This window comes from Anomaloglossus baeobatrachus, chromosome 4 (genome assembly GCF_048569485.1).
Source record: "Anomaloglossus baeobatrachus isolate aAnoBae1 chromosome 4, aAnoBae1.hap1, whole genome shotgun sequence".
In the NCBI taxonomy this organism is placed as follows: Eukaryota; Metazoa; Chordata; class Amphibia; order Anura; family Aromobatidae; genus Anomaloglossus; species Anomaloglossus baeobatrachus.
This window is the reverse complement of record NC_134356.1, coordinates 248484081-248503473: the sequence shown is the minus strand read 5'-3', so window position 1 is coordinate 248503473 and position 19393 is coordinate 248484081. Positions and strand designations below refer to the sequence as shown.

General features: G+C 51.1%; 1 protein-coding gene across 1 annotated transcript in view; it reads right to left on the bottom strand.

Annotated features, from left to right (window-relative positions):
- LRRIQ1 (leucine rich repeats and IQ motif containing 1) overlaps positions 1-13004 on the bottom strand; it is a 399791-nt gene extending 386787 nt beyond the window's left edge. The window contains exons 1-3 of the mRNA XM_075342423.1: positions 12882-13004; positions 3427-3556; positions 1128-1219 (exon numbers count right to left, since the gene is read on the bottom strand). Of these exons, the coding sequence (XP_075198538.1) occupies positions 1128-1219; positions 3427-3556; positions 12882-13004 (345 nt within the window). The remainder of the gene's footprint in view (positions 1-1127; positions 1220-3426; positions 3557-12881) is intronic.
- Positions 13005-19393: the final 6389 nt, after the last annotated feature.

The following is a 19393-nucleotide window of genomic DNA, read 5'->3' as shown; positions in this document are numbered from 1 at the left end:
ACGGTTGATGATTTTGGTGATAACTTTATTTGAAGAATGCATTATAACAAATATACAGTGATTTGAAAAAAGTAGTCATTTCTTTTCATGTCACACCCATAAACTTAAATGTATTCTGTTAAGATTTTATGTGATCTATCAACACAAAGTAGAAAATATTTGTGAAGTGTAAAGAAAAATGATACAGGGTTTTCTAAATATTTCAAAAATATAAAATGTGGAAATTGTGAAGTGCATTTGTTTTCATCTCCCCTACGTCAATACTTTGTAGGACCACCCTTCACTACAATTACTGCTGTAAGTTTTGGGTTGTCTGTATTGTCTTTGTATATCTAGAGGCTGACATATTTTCCCATTTTTCTTTGCAAACTTTTAATATCTAAAATTGTCTGTACATGTTACCTCTTAAGCGGGCTTTACATGCTACGATATATCTAACGAGATGTCGGCGAGGTCACGTCGTAAGTGACGCACATCCGACATTGTTAGTGATATCGTAGCGTGTGACAGCTATGAACGAGCAGAAATACTCACCTTCTCGTTCATCGTTGACACGTCGCTCATTTTCTAAAAATCGAATGTCCGGTTCTTCAATGTTCCCGAGGCAGCACACATCTCTCCGAGTGACACCCCGGGAACGATGAACTGCAGCTTACCTGCGGCCGCCACCAATGCTGATGGAAGGAGGTGGGCGGGATCTTTACGTTCCGCTCATCTCCGCCCCTCCGCTACTATTGGCCGGCCGCTGTGTGACGTCGCTGTGACCCTGAACGTCCCTCACTCTTCAGGAAGTGGATGTTCGCCGCCCACAGCGAGGTCGTTTGTAAGATAAGTACGTGTGACGGGGGGGTTATAGCATTGTGCGACACGGGCAACAAATTGCCCGTGCCACACAAACGATGGGGGTGGGTGCGATGGCAAATGCAATCCCACGACATATTAAAACGTGTAAAGCAGTCTTTAATTGTAAAGTACTGTGGAATATGTTGTTGGTATAGAAATAAAATTCATTATAAAACTATGACACTATTACTCATACTAAATACGAAATATACAATAATATCAGCACAGTGGTCTTGGAAATCCATATAGTGAGTATCATCTAAAGAAATCTGTGTTTAACATACCCGTTCCTTAAATGTCTCTGGTTCTTCATTGTATTCGGATGCCAGTTGAGCGAAATAATCAATATCATCACTGGGTTGGTGTTTGGATTGAACTGTGCCAAAGAAAAAGGGATATCATAAGTCATATCTTCATAAAGCCACATAAAATAGAAGATGCATATTGACCAAGATCTCAGATGAGGGTCTGAATTGTGACAAATACACCTATTTGACCGTGCTAGTCAGTGCTAGGAATCATGCTCAAATATTACAATGTGTCTGGTCAATTCGGTCTTATTTGCAATGATTGTGAAACACTCCTTAAACCCATTCATGAAAAAAAAAAAATAATAATTTGTAAAAAAGAATTTGGGCACTGTGTATTAATTTTCTGAGACCTGTAACGTTCTAATCGTTCTGTCAATGGAGCTGTGTGGGGGCTTATTTATTGAAACTACTGTGGGATAGATATATCTGTAGTGATAAGAGATCTAAATGTTATAACATTTTATCACTTTTATCACTATACTTGTGGTATAGCAGTGACCCCATCACCCCCCTCCAAAAAAAAATAAAACGTAATTTTGGTGATCTTGAATTTTTTTGTGTTTATCAATCAGGTTAATTACTTTTAGATCTTGATAGATCGTTTTATTTCTGAATGCAGCGATACAACATAGGTGTATTTTTAAATCTTTATTGATTCATGGGTAAGAAGTGTGTTGGGGAGGGGATTTGAACTTGCATTTTTTATTTGGGGTTTTTTTTGCTTTTTTTTACCTTTTTTTTTTTTTTACTGATCCCTGTACTTTATAACCTGTGTGAGATAGCGGGGCCATTAATATGTGACGGACGGTACGTATCTCCCAGAATGCGTATAGAAACATATTAGAGCCCTACATAGTGGTCAGTCCAGTAACCTCCAGGCCGGGTTATGCAGGTGGCTCATGGCCACAGTTCTCATTTAAAAGCTCATTGTAAAGGCCTGGGTGGGGCAGAGCCTGTTTTGTAAGCTGCAGAGCAGGAAGCTGAGGAGAGTTCAGGCCTGTGTGGAACTATAACACAGGTCTGTGGACCCCCGGGAATAGCAAAACGGGGTATAGTAAGACCGTCTCCTATGGCAAGCAGTGCCTGTGTGTCGGGGAACCATATGGACTGTGAGTAACCCGACTGTGTTCCGGATGACTTTACCTGTACAGCGAGGACAATAAAGCTGTTTGGATCGGACTGTTTTGGGTCACTGCCTCTTTGTCGTCCTGGGGGACCCCCACCCCGCTACACCTGCGATCGTCTAATCGCTTTTACTATATACAGCAATGACATAGCTTTGCTGTATATAGCAATAATCACAGTCTCCTTTGAAGCCTGGCCACAGGCAGGGTTTCAAGGGAGCCTGTAATTACAGACACGGGTGTCTTCAGCAGACCCACACCTGTCTTTGCAACCCATTGGTGACACATGAATACATCATGTGCGCGCCGATGGATGCACAGAATGACACACCCCCATGCCAGTGTGGGGGTAAAGCAGCTGTCAGTATTTATTAGGTTAGCGATCGCAGGTAGCACTTCGCCCCTACCGCAATTGTTGGAGGCAGGTCTGGGCTGTAACAAAAAGCCATCACCTGCAAGGTAGGTGGCGAGCTCACTCCAGGCCCCTGCCCCATACACCCGCTTCCAACTTGCACCAGTATTTGTAAGGCCACATGCACATATTGAGTATTTGTTGAGGTTTATATCTCAGTATTTGTAAGCCAAAATCAGGAGTGGGTAATAAATCAGAAGTGGTGACGTGTTTCTATTATACTTTTCCTCTGATTGTTCCACTCCTGGTTTTGGATACAAATACTGGGGTAAAAAACTCACCAAATACTCAGTATGTGCCCGTGACCTTAAGAGGAGCCATATCTGAGACTTGAGTATTTGGTGACCTTTTTACCTCAGTATTTGTAAGGCCATGTGCACATGTTGAGTATTTGGTGGGTGTTTACCTCAGTATTTGCAGCTAAAACCAGGAGTGGGTAATAAATACAGAAGTGGTGCTTGCGATTCCATTATACTTTTCCTCTAATTGTTCCACTCCTGGTTTTGTCTCACAAATACTGAGGTAAAAACTTACCAAATACTCAACGTGTGCACGTTGCCTAAGAATGCTCGTTACAAAATGCCTCATATATGGCAATTATGGACCCCAATATCAGTAAATCCCCACACAGTGGAAGGAAAGACGACCCTCATTCTGTCTATACACAGCCATACTGCAGAGGCATGTGCGTGACTGCCAGGACAAAGACATAAAAGTAATACAAGACAGACATTACCTGGAGGACATGCTCTTGTCCATGCGTCTGTACAATCCAAGTCTTGTAATAGCAATTTCTCTGCATTTTCACTCCTTTGCTTGACAAATTGTAAATATGAAAGAACCGAATCTGGAAATTCCTCTACAGCCTGCTGAGAAAGAATGACCAAATATATGACTGTGGATACAAGCAAAGAGCTTGTGGGTAGAGGGTTTATTCTCATCTTCTTTTACGGGGTTAAATGAATACATAGATGTGAAGACAAGCAACTTCACAGTTTACTTGTTCATAAAAATCTTGTTCATTCTCAAGACCATTCTTGTCTGTTACTGGCCACCGCTGCAGCCTTATCAGAGGTGGCTGAGCATGCACCGTGCTTACAATCAGTGTTCGCTCCTGATACTGACCAGACTCAATGCCTCTGCTCTTCTCCAATACTTGCTTTGTAGGCCTCCTTCACACATCCATGTCTCCGGTATATGTGACGTCTAGTTCTGCACATGTCGGAGACACGGACACATGTAGACCCATTAAATTCAATGGGTTTGCGCACACGTTTGTGTTTTCACATGGATCATGTGTCTGTGTTTTCACATGGATCATGTGTCTGTGTGGACCACATGCATGTCTGTGTGCTCTACATGGCGACATGTCTGTTTTCTGCCAGCAGTAAGGGTGTCACACGGACCGCACACTGATGTGATCCGTGTGACATTTAGGCCGGGGCCACATGAGCATTACTGCGAGCAGTTCACATGACACTCGGCTCCCGCTCTGCTGGAGTGTAAGCCGAGTGTCATGCCACTGTGATGCGATCCTGAGATCGCAGCACAGCCGCAGAGGAGAAGGCGGATGCTGGGAAGGAGAGGGAGGGACTAATCTCCCTATCTCCTCCATTGTCAGCTGACGCGTATATCGCACGGCACCCTGGTGTAATGTGACTGCAATGCGAAGGTTTCTCTCGTCCCATTGACTTGTATGGGCGCAAGAAAAAATGAATCGGATTCCACCTGCAGCATGCAGCGATTGTTTTCTCGGTCTGATTAGGGCTGAGAAAAAAAAAAATCGCTCATGGGAGAGACCCCTTAGAGCAGGGGTCTCAAACACGCGGGCCCTCAGGCTGCTTTGTGCGGCCCCCAGGCCCGTGCCCCCGATCACAATAGCGGCAGCCACTGTAAAGCGATTTATGTCAGATGAATGTTACAGGCCCTGCGCTCTCGCGCCGGCAACACAATCATCTGACATAAATCACTGACGGTGTCTGCGTCCCCTGCACCTGCCGCTATAGTGACCGGGGCCACGGGCCTGGGGGCCGCACGAAGCAGAGAGGAGGAGCCGAGGGAACGCGGGACAGGTGAGAAGAGTGGTGTTTTTTTTTTTATTGTTTGTGTGTGTGTGTGAAGCACGGCACATTAACCCCTTAGCGACCTATGATGTACTGGGTACGTCATGGCTCCCTGGTACTTTAAGGACCCATAACATACCCAGTACGTCATAGCGAAATCGCTTTGCAAATACAGTACCTTAGATACCTCTGCTTGACCGCAGGAAGGATGGTGTCTCCTCCCCGGACCTACGGAGGCTCTGATTGGCTGACGAACGCCGCTCAGCTAATCACAGCCACTGTAATGTTTCAGCTATTGAAAATGGTTGAAACATTGAAATACAGCCATGGTCAGTGCAGCTGTGGCACCGATCATTGGCTGGAGCTGGGTGACCTCAGTTTCACCCGCCCCCAGCTCTGATTGGAGAGACCGGCCTTGTGACTGATCTCTGCAATCACTGTGGATCTGGGGCTGGAGACCGCCCCCTCACCTTCACTCCGGCGTCTGTAGAAGGTGAGAGGAGCATCGGTAAGTTATAGCCACTGCCCCCATCATCACCGCACACACCTCCCGACATCACCGCACACATCCCGACACTACCGCACCCATGATCACCGCTCACACACACTGGCATTACCTCAGTGACGTCCCCGCTGACAGCGCGATTCACTTCAGTTGCTGCGTGGAGCTCACAGGAGCGGTGGTGTACTACTGCAGCTCCTGTCAGCTTCATGTAGCAGAGCTGGATGCGGGACCTCTGTGGGACCTCTGTGGATTATGCGGGACCTCTGTGGATTACGCGGGACCTGGAGGGGTATTTGAGGATTTTAATAAAATGGTGAAAGAGGGTATTTTTTTTTTGTCTTTTATTCCAAATAAAGGATTTTTTGGGTGTATGTGTTTATTTACTTTCACTTACAGGTTAATCATGGAAGGTATCTCGGGGAGACGCCTGCCATGATTAACCTAGGACTTAGTGGCAGCTATAAGCTGCCATTAACTCCTTATTACCCCGATTGCCAACGCATCAGGGCAATTCGGGATGAGCCGGGTTGAGTCCCGGGACTGTCGCATCTAATGGATGCGGCAATTCCGGGCGGCTGCTGGCTATTTTTAGGCTGGGGGGCTCCCCATAACGTGGGGCTCCCCATCCTGAGAATACCAGCTTTCAGCCATGTGGCTTTACATTGGCTGGTATCAAAATTGGGGAGCACCGCACGCCATTTTTTTAAATTATTTATTGTACTGCACGATATAGACACGCCCACCGGCGGCTGTGATTAGTTGCAGTGAGACAGCTGTCACTCAGCATGGAGGCGAGTCTGACTGCATCCAATCATAGGTGCCGGTGGGCGGGGTAAGCAGTGAATATGAGACTGAATAATGGGCGGCCGGCTTTTTCAAAAGAGGAAAAGCTGCCGGAGCAGTGTGACAGCTGTCAAGCGCCGCGCCCGTGATAGGTGAGTATGAGAGAGGGGGGACAGAGACCAGGAGTGATGTTAAACGATTTTGATCGTTCTGCTGGACATGCTGAGCATGCGCAGTAGAACGTGACGAAATCAGTTAGCGGATTCCGCCGCTTAGTACATAGCGGCAGAAACCGCCACCATAGACAATCATTAGACACCACGGCGGATTCCAACGGAATCCGTCATGGTGCGCTATTTTAACAACACAAAAAACGCTACATGCAGAGTTCCTTCCGCCCGACGCAGTGTCAAAATAACGACGCTGCGTCGTGCAGCGGATGCAACGCACGTTGCTATCCGTAGCTAATAGAAGTCTATGAGGAATATAACGGTTTCCTGCATCGGTTACCGTAATTCCTCAAGGCTGCGGATAGCAACAAATGCCATCCAACGCAAGTGTGAAAGTAGCCTAAGGGCGGCTTTGCACACTACGACATCGCAGGTGCGATGTCGGTGGGGTCAAATCGAAAGTGACGCACATCCGGCGTAGTGTGTAAATTCTAGATGATACGATGAACGAGCGCAAAAGCATCGTTATCGTATCATTGGTGCAGGCTCCGACATTTCCATAATGCCGGTGCCGCGACAGGTACGATGTAGTTCCTCGTTCCTGTGGCAGCACACATCGCTGTGTGTGAAGCCGCAGGAACGAGGAACATCTCCTTACCTGCCGCCAGCGGCTATACGGAAGGAAGGAGGTGGGCGGGATGTTTACATCATGCTCATCTCCGCCCCTCCGCCGCCATTGGCCGCCTGCCGTGTGACGTCGCTGTGACGCCGCACGACCCGCCCCCTTAGGAAGGAGGCGGGTCGCCAGCCAGAGCGACGGTCGCAGGGCAGGTGAGTGCATGTGAAGCTGGCGTAGCGATAATTATCGCTACGCCAGCTATCACAAGATATCGTACCTGCGACAGGGGCGGGGACTATCGCGTGCGACATTGCAGCATCGGCTTGCGATGTCGCAACGTGCAAAGCCCGCCTAAGTCATAGCCGCTGCCCCCCCCCCCCCACCCATTACTACAGGATGGGGACAAAGTGCGCACATTACTATGGGATGGGGATAAGGCTGGGGACATTACTATAGGATGGGGACAAGGTGAGCACATGACTATAGGATGGGGACTAGGATGGCACAGTACTACAAGATAGGGACATTACTACAAGGGGACAAGGATGGGAAACATTACTATAGAATAGGGATAATGCTGGGGACATTACTATAGGATGGGGACATTGCTACAATGGGACAAGGATGGGGAACATTACTATAAGATGGGGGACAAGGATGGACACATTACTATAGATTGAGGACGTTACTATAGGAAGGGGACAAGGATGAACACATTAGTACAGGATGGGCACATTACTATAGAATGGGGACAAGGTTGGCACATTACTATAGGATGGGCACATTACTATAGGATGGGACATTACTATAGGATGGGGCATTACTATAGGATGGCACATTACTATAGGATGGGCACATTGCTACAAGGGGACAAGGATGGGGTACATTACTATAGATTAGGGACATTACTATAGGATGGGACAGTACTATAGGATGGGGACATTGCTACAAGGGGACAAGGATGGGGAACTTTACTATAGATTGGGGACATTACTATAGGATGGGGAAAAGGATGAACACATTAGTACAGGATGGGTACATTACAATAAGATGGGGACAAGGCTGGGGACATTACTATAGGATGGGGATAAGGATGGGCACATTTCTACAAGATGGGGACAAGGATGAACACATTACTGTGGGATGGGGCACAATACTACAAGGGGACAAGGATGGGCACGTTACAACAAGATGGGGAACACTACTAAAAGATGTTGGTGAAAATTTCTATATAGTGCTAATTGTAAGACTATTAGTTACAACAAAAGAATAAAATGTAAAAAAAATAAATACATTTTTTATATATATATATATATATATATATATATATATATATATATATATATATATATATATATATTTAAAAAAAGAATGTGCACGTTTGCTATAATAAACAAGTGAAAATGTTCAACATCAGTGATCCAAAGGTGTGTAAAAAAAAAAAAAATATATATATATATGGTACCAATAAAAATGTGAATAAGAATGCAGCCCCCCCAAATTATTTTTTTCCTCTGTGAGGCCCAAACACCCAGCCGAGTTTGAGACCCCTGCCTTAGAGTAATATTGGTCTGCGTGGAATGCGATTTTTTTTTTTTAACGCATTTCACTCGCTCAGTTTTACTCGCCATGTGTCCTTAGCCTTAACGGAGAAAACATATGTTGCTTAAAAAAAAAAAGAATTTGTATACTTACATGTCTCCAGCGCTGCTTTTTCTTCCAGGCCCGCTCATTGTACTCACGAATATTCACTGCACTGACCACAGACCTGGAAGCAAGTGTGACAGCAGCGTTGGGGACAGGTGAGTATAGAAGTTCATGCTGTTTATGTGCTATCCGGATGTCACACGGATAGCACACATAACACACACACATGTGGCGCTCCTGAGGCTTCCGTCGCCACAGAGACATTGCACCTAAGCCAGAGGTGTGATGTCCCATTCTGGGTAAGGAAAGGAGTAAACGCCGGTTCACAGGCAAATTCACACTACACCCATTGTTAGGCATATTTTGGGACCAGGGATAGTGGCAGCACCCCCCCCATGCGGCATGCTGGGGGGCCGTAAGATCCATCTCTTCTCCCATAGGGTGGGGCCTAGCAACAGGGAAAGTGGGAGGAGCCTACAGCAAGTAGAGCAGAGACAGGAAGGTCAAGTTTAGAGAGAGGAGAGGAATGAGGAGTGAGAGAGAGAGAGAGAGAGAGAGAGGCTGATACCTCAGAACAGCAAGAGAAAGTGAAGCTTCCTGGTGGAGACCCTGGGGCCCAGCTAGGCCCAGGTGACACCACAGACTGAAAAGAAAGGATTCCAGGGCCACTGAAAGGCTTTCAAGCTTGTGGCCTGTTCCACTAAGTCATCGGGTGGAGGGATCAGGCTGCATACAGGGAACGGTCCCTAGAAACTGGAGGAAGAGAAGTCATTTTCTAAAAGTGACCACCGAGGCCCAGGGTGGTTGCAAGCGCCCAGGGCCACATCCCACTATAGAACCCCTGGGAAGAGGGCAGAGTACCATCCAGGCAAGCCTTCTTGTCCAGAACCTATAGTGGAGGCTAAGACAGGTTTATCCAGAAAAGTCAAGGCTTTGAAGGCAGCCGAGGGAAGAGACACAATAGAAGGGTGCACCGCATTTACTCCCCAAATTACCTGGGATCGGCGGAGGTCCCTGACAGGGGGTTCCAGCACACCAGTGGGCGACCAGTTCGCGACAGCCATGAACCAGTGAGTAAAACCTTGAAACTGCACCCCCTGGTGTTGCCTCCATTATTTCGCTTGCACTGCACCATCTACAACACCACCATAGACTTTAATAAGCACTAACGGTTGCCCCGGGGTACCGCTCCACCTGTGGGGAGCAGAACCACCATAGCTGCCATTACATCAGCCCCGAAGGCCCTATCCAGCAGCGGTGGCTCCATAGCCGCAATCCACAGGTGGCGTCACGAATATATTATCATAAACTTTATAATCACCACCCCCACTACTGCAATATTAGTTGACACCGCCAGGGTCACGGAGTCGGGCCCCGCCACCACTGACTACCCCCGGACTAGTCTGGCCCGACACCGGGTGTCCCAAAGGCCTGGGGTGGGCGAGTCACACACCTACACCATGGACTGTGCAAAACATTTGGTTTTTGCAAGAACGTGTGAAGGAGGCCTTATACAGCTGTCAATCTAGCAGGGATTTGGGACATTATGGAGTAGTACCCTGAAGTAGATTATAGGACAAATCCTGTCATCAGCTACCACTGTCTGATGCTGGGAGGACTGCGCTACATGATTATTCCCATACTAAGGCCGGGACCACACGGGGCACTACTGCGATGCTCGCATGACACTCGGCTCGTGCTGGCAACACAGGAGCCGAGTATCCCTGTGACTGCGGTCCGACCGTGCGAGCGGAACTCAGCTGCGCGGGGGCGGTCCGGCACTCAGGAGGGGCGGGCCGGCGCTGCGGAGGGGCGGGCCGGCATGGAGGAGGGGAGGGAGGGATTTCTCTCCCTGTCTCCTCCGTTGCCAGCTATTGCGATTCTTGCTCTGCACGCGTGGTACACCGGTGTACCGCGAGTGCAGTGCGATTTTTCTCAAGCCCCATTCACTTGAATGGGTGTGAGAGAAAGAGTCTCGCATTACAGTCGTAGCATGTTGCGATTGTTTTCTCGGTCCGATTAGGGCTGAGAAATTAATCGCTCATGTGCGCTGACACACAGGCTAATATTGGTCCGAGTGGAATGCAATGTTTTATCTCACTCCACTCGATTTTCTCGCCGTGTGGCTTAGGCCTAAAGGTAGCAATGTTTAGCATAGCACACATGCACTATAGTGTGACCATACAGTCCTCTACCCTTCACATAGACTGACTTTTGGCTATGGAATCTGATAGCAACATGATGCAGGGACAGAAAGCCGATTCCAGGCTTATGCTATGGTCACACGTGTTTTTGCTGCTTTTTAAAAAAAATATTATGAGTTTTATGCAAATTAAAAGCTGCTTTTTACAGTACCAGCAAAAGCTGTGAGATATCCGACATCTCATACACACAGTTGCTTTTTTTTCTGACTGAAGTGGAAACTGCTCCGTTTTTGAAAGCAGCAGCAAGTCAATTTTTTCAGCATTATTGCAGCATTTTGTCAACATTGAAAGCAATGAAAGTGAAAAAAAAACACTGAAAGAACGCAACCGCTGCATTTTTGCTGCTTTTGTGGTGAATAAAACTACTAACTTTATTAAATATGTACTGTAGACAAATGACAAACCAAAATGCAGCTAAAAAACGCAGCAAAGCCTGCTTTATAACTGCCACCAGAGCAGATATTGGCTGCAGAAAAAACACTCGGCAAAAACGCAACGTGTGAACAATCCCTATTTTTTTCTGATGTAGATGTAGCAGAGCCAAGTCTTTTGTGCTGTATATAACCCTGAAACGCGTCGTCCGATCTCCTGTCCCCTCACGTTTTCCTTAATGACATTTTTTTTAATTTAATGTATTGGAATAAAGATGATCAATTTTGAAGATGATCCTGGAACGTCGTCATTTCTTGTAAGGTGTGTATAGCCTCGCCACCCCCCTGACCGGCAGCTTCACCCGTCAATCAGTGCTGGGGGCAGGAGTACACAGATTGGCCTGACTGCCCGGCACGTGACACCTAGTCCTCCAGATTTTGGGGGGCTTTTTTGCCTTAAGCGGGCTTTACACGCTGCGACATCGCTAATGCGGAGTCGTTGGGGTCACGGATTTTGTGACGCACATCCGGCCGCATTAGCGATGCCGTTGCGTGTGACACCGATAAGCGATTTTGCATCGTTGCAAAACAGTGCAAAATCGCTAATCGGCGACACGGGGGTCCATTCTCAATTATCGTTACTTCAGCAGTAACGAAGTTGTTCCTCGCTCCTGCGGCAGCACACATCGCTGCGTGTGACGCCGCAGGAACGAGGAACCTCTTCTTACCTGCCTCCCGGCTGCTATGCAGAAGGAAGGAGGTGGGCGGGATGTTACGTCCCGCTCATCTCCGCCCCTCCGCTGCGATTGGGCGGCGGTTCAGTGACGTCGCTGTGACGCCGCACGGACCGCCCCCTTAGAAAGGAGGCGGTTCGCCGGTCACAGCGACGTCGCCGGACAGGTAAGTATGTGTAACGGGTCTGGGCGATGTTGTGCGGCACAGGCAGCGATATGCCCGTGTCGCGCAACAGATGGGGGCGGGTACCCACACTAGCGATATCGGGACCGATATCGCAGTGTGTAAAGTAGCCTTAAGTGGTTATTTTCCACATGTCCATAATGTAGTATTTTTAACTCCTAAACCTCAGTTTTAAAGATACCTTAAAAAAAAAAAAATAAATAAACCAAACAGCTATAAATTTGTGTGTGACTGGTGTTTGCAGTTTTCGGAGTTCGGTGGGCTGCATTATGGAGGCAGGACATGGACAGACCCTTCTGAGCCCCTGCACAGAGCGCTGTTACCTGCCCATAATACTGTATGCCCGGCTCCATAGCCAGAGTCATAAATAAGACACAAGGGCATAGGACGTAGGATGTTTTGCCTATACTAAACTGGATTAGGACAGCTCTAGTGTCCTATGTAATGGTTTGCACTTTGTGATGATATTCCACCATAAAAACATAATTAGCACCAGTGTGTCGAGCATCCCCAGTGGGGTCTTAATATGCCCAAGTTTAATTAATAATGTACGCCATTTTCCCACACACACTGTGGCTGAGGCTCCAGGACGTTTATATACGGCTTGTGTACAGGCCAGCCATTAATCTCTGCCCCCCCCCCCACCTTTCTTTTATTTTACTAATGACAGATATGGGGCTCAGAAAGAATGAGGACTAATGTAGACCAATGCACGGATAGACACCTATGGGCAGAAACATCTAGCGCTCCAGTCGCCATATCAACCACAGCACAAAGCGCAGAAAACTGACTTCTGATTGGTGGAACACTGACATGTGACAGGTATGGCGTCTGTACGACTCACGGTCTCCTAGCAACGGATGAAACTCTCCACTGCTTTATCCCGTTACACCCGGCCCACCCGTCCTCACCTCCTGCTTGCCGCATTTTATAACGCTGCCGTAGTCTTCCTCGGGGTCCTCCTCCGGTGATTCGCTTCCAGCGCACTCTGACAGGGACAGCCGGCTAAGTTCAAGCTCGATATCATCCTCCATGGTTATCGTCACGTGACCACTGCTGGTCGGAGGGAGGGGGAGGGTCCTCTGTGACGTCACGATAGAACTGACGGGGACAATGAAAAGTGAGAATTTTCCTCTTGGATGTTAGAGCCTGTAATGTGCGCACTCCGGGTCGGCATACGTGCTAATTATAGTACTGGTATATAGTCACAGTGCCCATACCAGGGTGCCCATACCAGGGTGCCAGGCAGAGGCTGCCCCTGTACAGTGTACCAGGATGCCCATACCAGGGTGCCAGGCAGAGGCTGCCCCTCTATAGTGTACCATAGTGCCCATACCAGGGTGCCAGGCAGAGGCTGCCCCTCTATAGTGTACCATAGTGCCCATACCAGGGTGCCAGGCAGAGGCTGCCCCTCTATAGTGTACCATAGTGCCCATACCAGGGTGCCAGGCAGAGGCTGCCCCTGTACAGTGTACCAGGATGCCCATACCAGGGTGCCAGGCAGAGGCTGCCCCTCTATAGTGTACCATAGTGCCCATACCAGGGTGCCAGGCAGAGGCTGCCCCTCTATAGTGTACCATAGTGCCCATACCAGGGTGCCAGGCAGAGGCTGCCCCTGTACAGTGTACCAGGGTGCCCATACCAGGGTGCCAGGCAGAGGCTGCCTCTGTACACTGCACCAGGGTGCCCTTAGCAGGTGCCAGGCAGAGGCTGCCCCTGTACACTGTACTAAAGTGCCCATAGCAAGGTGCCAGGCAGAGGCTGCCCCTGTACACTGCACCAGAGTGCCCATACCAGGGTGCCAGGCAGAGGCTGCCCCTGTACACTACACCAGAGTGCCCATACCAGGGTGCCAGGCAGAGGCTGCCCCTGTACACTACACCAGAGTGCCCATAGCAAGGTACTAGGCAGAGGCTGCCCCTATACACTGCACCAGAGTGCCCATACCAGGGTGCCAGGCAGAGGCTGCCCCTGTACAGTGTACCAGGGTGCCCATACCAGAGTGCCAGGCAGAGGCTTCCCCTGTACACTGCACCAGGGTGCCCATACCAGGGGGCCAGGCAGAGGCTGCCTCTTTACAGTGCACCAGGGTGCCAGGCAGAGGCTGCCTATCTATAGTGTACCATAGTGCCCATACCAGGGTGCCAGACAGAGGCTGCCCCTGTACAGTGTACCAGGGTGCCCATACCAGGGTGCCAGGCAGAGGCTGCCCCTGTACAGTGTACCATTGTGCAAGGCAGAGGCTGCCCCTGTACAGTGTACCAGGGTGCCAGGCAGAGGCTGCCCCTCTATAGTGTACCATAGTGCCCATACCAGGGTGCCAGGCAGAGGCTGCCCCTGTACAGTGTACCAGGATGCCCATACCAGGGTGCCAGGCAGAGGCTGCCCCTCTATAGTGTACCATAGTGCCCATACCAGGGTGCCAGGCAGAGGCTGCCCCTGTACAGTGTACCAGGGTGCCCATACCAGGGTGCCAGGCAGAGGCTGCCTCTGTACACTGCACCAGGGTGCCCATAGCAGGTGCCAGGCAGAGGCTGCCCCTGTACACTACACCAGAGTGCCCATAGCAAGGTGCCAGGCAGAGGCTGCCCCTGTACACTGTACTAAAGTGCCCATAGCAAGGTGCCAGGCAGAGGCTGCCCCTATACACTGCACCAGAGTGCCCATACCAGGGTGCCAGGCAGAGGCTGCCCCTGTACACTGCATCAGAGTGCCCATACCAGGGTGCCAGGCAGAGGCTGCCCCTGTACACTACACCAGAGTGCCCATACCAGGGTGCCAGGCAGAGGCTGCCCCTGTACACTACACCAGAGTGCCCATAGCAAGGTACCAGGCAGAGGCTGCCCCTATACACTGCACCAGAGTGCCCATACCAGGGTGCCAGGCAGAGGCTGCCCCTGTACAGTGTACCAGGGTGCCCATACCAGAGTGCCAGGCAGAGGCTTCCCCTGTACACTGCACCAGGGTGCCCATACCAGGGGGCCAGGCAGAGGCTGCCTCTTTACAGTGCACCAGGGTGCCAGGCAGAGGCTGCCTATCTATAGTGTACCATAGTGCCCACACCAGGGTGCCAGGCAGAGGCTGCCCCTGTACAGTGTACCAGGATGCCAATACCAGGGTGCCAGGCAGAGGCTGCCCCTCTATAGTGTACCATAGTGCCCATACCAGGGTGCCAGGCAGAGGCTGCCCCTGTACAGTGTACCAGGGTGCCCATACCAGGGTGCCAGGCAGAGGCTGCCCCTGTACAGTGTACCATTGTGCCAGGCAGAGGCTGCCCCTGTACAGTGTACCAGGGTGCCAGGCAGAGGCTGCCCCTCTATAGTGTACCATAGTGCCCATACCAGGGTGCCAGGCAGAGGCTGCCCCTGTACAGTGTACCAGGATGCCCATACCAGGGTGCCAGGCAGAGGCTGCCCCTCTATAGTGTACCATAGTGCCCATACCAGGGTGCCAGGCAGAGGCTGCCCCTGTACAGTGTACCAGGGTGCCCATACCAGGGTGCCAGGCAGAGGCTGCCTCTGTACACTGCACCAGGGTGCCCATAGCAGGTTCCAGGCAGAAGCTGCCCCTGTACACTACACCAGAGTGCCCATAGCAAGGTGCCAGGCAGAGGCTGCCCCTGTACACTGTACTAAAGTGCCCATAGCAAGGTGCCAGGCAGAGGCTGCCCCTATACACTGCACCAGACTGCCCATACCAGGGTGCCAGGCAGAGGCTGCCCCTGTACACTGCACCAGAGTGCCCATACCAGGGTGCCAGGCAGAGGCTGCCCCTGTACACTGCACCAGAGTGCCCATACCAGGGTGCCAGGCAGAGGCTGCCCCTGTACACTACACCAGAGTGCCCATACCAGGGGGCCAGGCAGAGGCTGCCCCTGTACACTGCACCAGAGTGCCCATAGCAAGGTGCCAGGCAGAGGCTGCCCCTGTACACTGCACCAGGGTGCCCATAGCAAGGTGCCAGGCAGAGGCTGCTGTACCGCCCCGCACGCTCGGCCGCGACCGCCGAGCTGCTCGGATCCATGCTCGTACTGCGGGTGGTGGCTCGAGCCTCTCATGGACGTCGGGGGGCACGTCGCTCTGCAAGGGAGTTGGCGCTACACGCGGGGATGTGGGGTGTTTGGATTTGAGGTGATAGTTCGTGACGCCACCCATGGGTTGTGGTGATCGTGGACACCACCGCTGCGGTGAAGGTGTGGGGGGCCCCCGGGAGCGATGTAGTAGCGCAGCTAGGTGTTGACCCCTCCGTGGGTAGGGGATATTGGTCACGGGGTCCGGTGGGCCGAGGTCCGGGTGCAGGGTGTAAGGTTACGGTGCAGCGCGGCGCCGTGCCTGATGGCACTGGTGTACTCACTCTGACACAAGACACTGGAGTCAATGGTAAACCAAACGGAGTGATGAACGGGGCCCGCAGCCGGCTGCAGCTTTTCCCAGGTTAGGGTGGCAATGTCCGCCTTTCTCCTGCACCTTTGTATGTGAATCTTGACTCCCGTGCCTAAGCATCGGTAGTCCACTCCCCGGCGTGTATCTGTCATAGGAGCCCATTTGCCCGCAGATGCTAGCCCTTTGGATCTCTGGCCCTTGGCGGTGGCACTTATCCGGAATGGTTGGGCTGTTGCCTTCAATCGGGACTTAGGTGAGAATGAACACCTGAGGTCCAGACCGTAATCAGGTAATTTGACTATGGTGGTTGCTTCTAGCCTAGTTCGGGGTCTGAGTACCCTGCCTGGTGCTCCGGTATCCAGTTGGCTCCCCGGTTCGGTTCCGGTAGGCCACTACCTTGTCCCGGTCCCTTACGGTTCCACCGGTCGTGTTCCCAATCTCCTGCAGGCGGCCACTACCGTCTGCCTCCTTGCCAATAGTGACTGGGCTCCAACCCAGCCACGGGAGTAGTCTTTGGCAGGCCTGAGCACAGGTCTGCTTCTGGACACAACCTCCCTCCTTCACGGTCAAAACCACTCTCTCTACTCACTTGAACTTGACTACTAGATTCCCGCCTCCAGGCCTGTGAACTCCTCGGTGGGTGGAGCCTGTGAATTCATCGGTGGGTGGAGCCAACCGCCTGGCTCCACCCCCCCTGGTGTGGACATCAAACCTGGAGGGTGGTGACAAGGCTTTTAGTTTGACTGCTGTTACCTAACTGGGAAGGGGATGTCACTGTGTAGTGTTGTTGTGTCTACCTGGGACGACCTGGATAGTCCACGGCGTCACACTGCCCCTGTACACTGCACCAGAGTGCCCATAGCAAGGTGCCAAGCAGAGACTGCCCCTGTACACTGCACCAGGGAGCCCATAGCATGGTGCCAGGCAGAGGCTGCCACTGTACACTCCACCAGGGTGCACATAGCTTGGTGCCAGGCAGAGGCTGCCCCTGTACACTGCACCAGGGTGCCCATAACAAGGTGCCAGGCAGAGGCTGCCCCTGTACAGTGTACTAGAGTGCCCATACCAGTGTGCCAGGCATAGGCTGCCCCTGTACACTGCACCAGGGTGCCCATAGCATGGTGCCAGGCAGAGGCTGACCCTGTACATTACACCAGGGTGCCCATAGCAAGGTGCTAGGCAGAGGCTGTCCCTTTCAACTGCACCAGGGTGCCCATAGCATGGTGCCAGGCAGAGGCTGCCCCTGAACACTGCACCAGGGTGCCCATACCAGGGTGCCAGGCAGAGGCTGCCCCTGTATCTTGTACCCTGTACCAGGATGCCCATAGCAAGGTGCCATGCAGAGGCTTCCCCTTTACATTACACCAGGGTGCCAGGCAGAGGCTGCCCCTGTACCCTGCACCAGAGTGCCCATACCAGGGTGCCAGGCAGAGGCTTCTCCTGTACAGTGTACCAGGGTGCTAATAGCAGGTGCCAGGCAGAGGCTGCCCCTGTACAGTGTACTAGAGTGCCCATACCAGTGTGCCAGACTGAGGCTTCTCTGTACACTGTACCAGAGTGCCTATAGCTTGGTGACAGACAGAGGCTGCCCCTGTACAGTGTACTAGAGTGCCCATACCTGAGGGCCAGACAGAGGCTGCCCCTGTACAGTGTACTAGAGTGCCCATACCAGTGTACCGGACAGAGGCTGCCCTTGTTCACTGTACCAGGGTGCCTATAGCAAGGTGCCAGCCAACAATTGCTCTATTACTGCCTCTCTTAGCTTGGTAACATTGTATAATAAGTTCTCATTTACCGCAAAATACGTATATCTGGACCTACCCTGTTTAAGACAGTCACATGCCCCTTTTAGAGAGTTAGCTCCCTGAGTTGGGCGGTCCTAATGTTTCCCCGGTCACTCCAGTTCAGGGATGTTTAAATCAGGGGGCGCCGCCACATCACCTGCCAGTACACATAAGGTAAACCCCTCAAACTCCAGCTCTGATGGGTCTTCTATTGGGACAAACCGGCTGTTATCTGAACCCCCGGGCACTCCCACTTACCCCCATAAGTCCCAGAACAAAAGAAAGTCCCGCACTAGTAAATTCGGATGCAATAAATTTTGGACTACCCCATCACAGGATTTTGTGCCCTGGTTAGTCTCATTGACAACTCTTTCCATAGGGTAATCCTTAGGGCGGCTTTGCATGTTGCGATATTGCGGTCAAATCGAAAGTGACGCACATCCGGCGCCGCAGTCGATATCGCAACGTGTAAAACCTTTTTGATACGATGAACGAGCGCAAAAGCATCGTTATCGTATCATCGCTGCAGCCTCCGACATTTCCATAATGCCGGTGCAGCGACAGGTACGATGTTGTTCCTCGTTCCTGCGGCAGCACACATCGCAGTGTATGAAGCCGCAGGAGCGAGGAACTTCAACTTACCTGCCGCCGGCTGCAATGAGAAGGACGGAGGTGGGCGGGATTTTTACATCCTGCTCATCTCCGCCCCTCCGCTTCAATTGGCCGCCTGCCGTGTGACGTCACTGTGATGCCGCACGACCCGCCCCCTAAGGAAGGAGGCGGGTCGCCGGCCAGAGGGACGTCGCACGGCAGGTATTTGCGTGTAAAGCTGCCGTAGCGATAATAATCGCTACGGCAGCTTTCACTAGATATCGAACGTGCGATGGGGGCGGGACTATCGCTGCAGCATCGGTAACACATTGTTACCGATGTTGCAACGTGCAAAGCCCGCCTTAGCATCCCCGTAGATGCAATCATCACTAATCTTCCGAGAATTTGTCAGAGAGGGAGTGTTGCCCTTACTAGGTCTAACAGACCAGTCATTGACATGCCATTTATTATCACTGGACATGCCTGCTACTCTGTCGGGTTGACAGTCTACACTGTAGACAGGATACACATAGTATGAACAGCGCAGACCCATGCTGTTGTTCATCAGCTTAGTACTCATGGGACAACAGGCAGCTATGTTACCTGGGCTGTGACACCTCCAAAAAATTACACCATCATTTAAGACCTTCGGCAATCCCTCCCGCT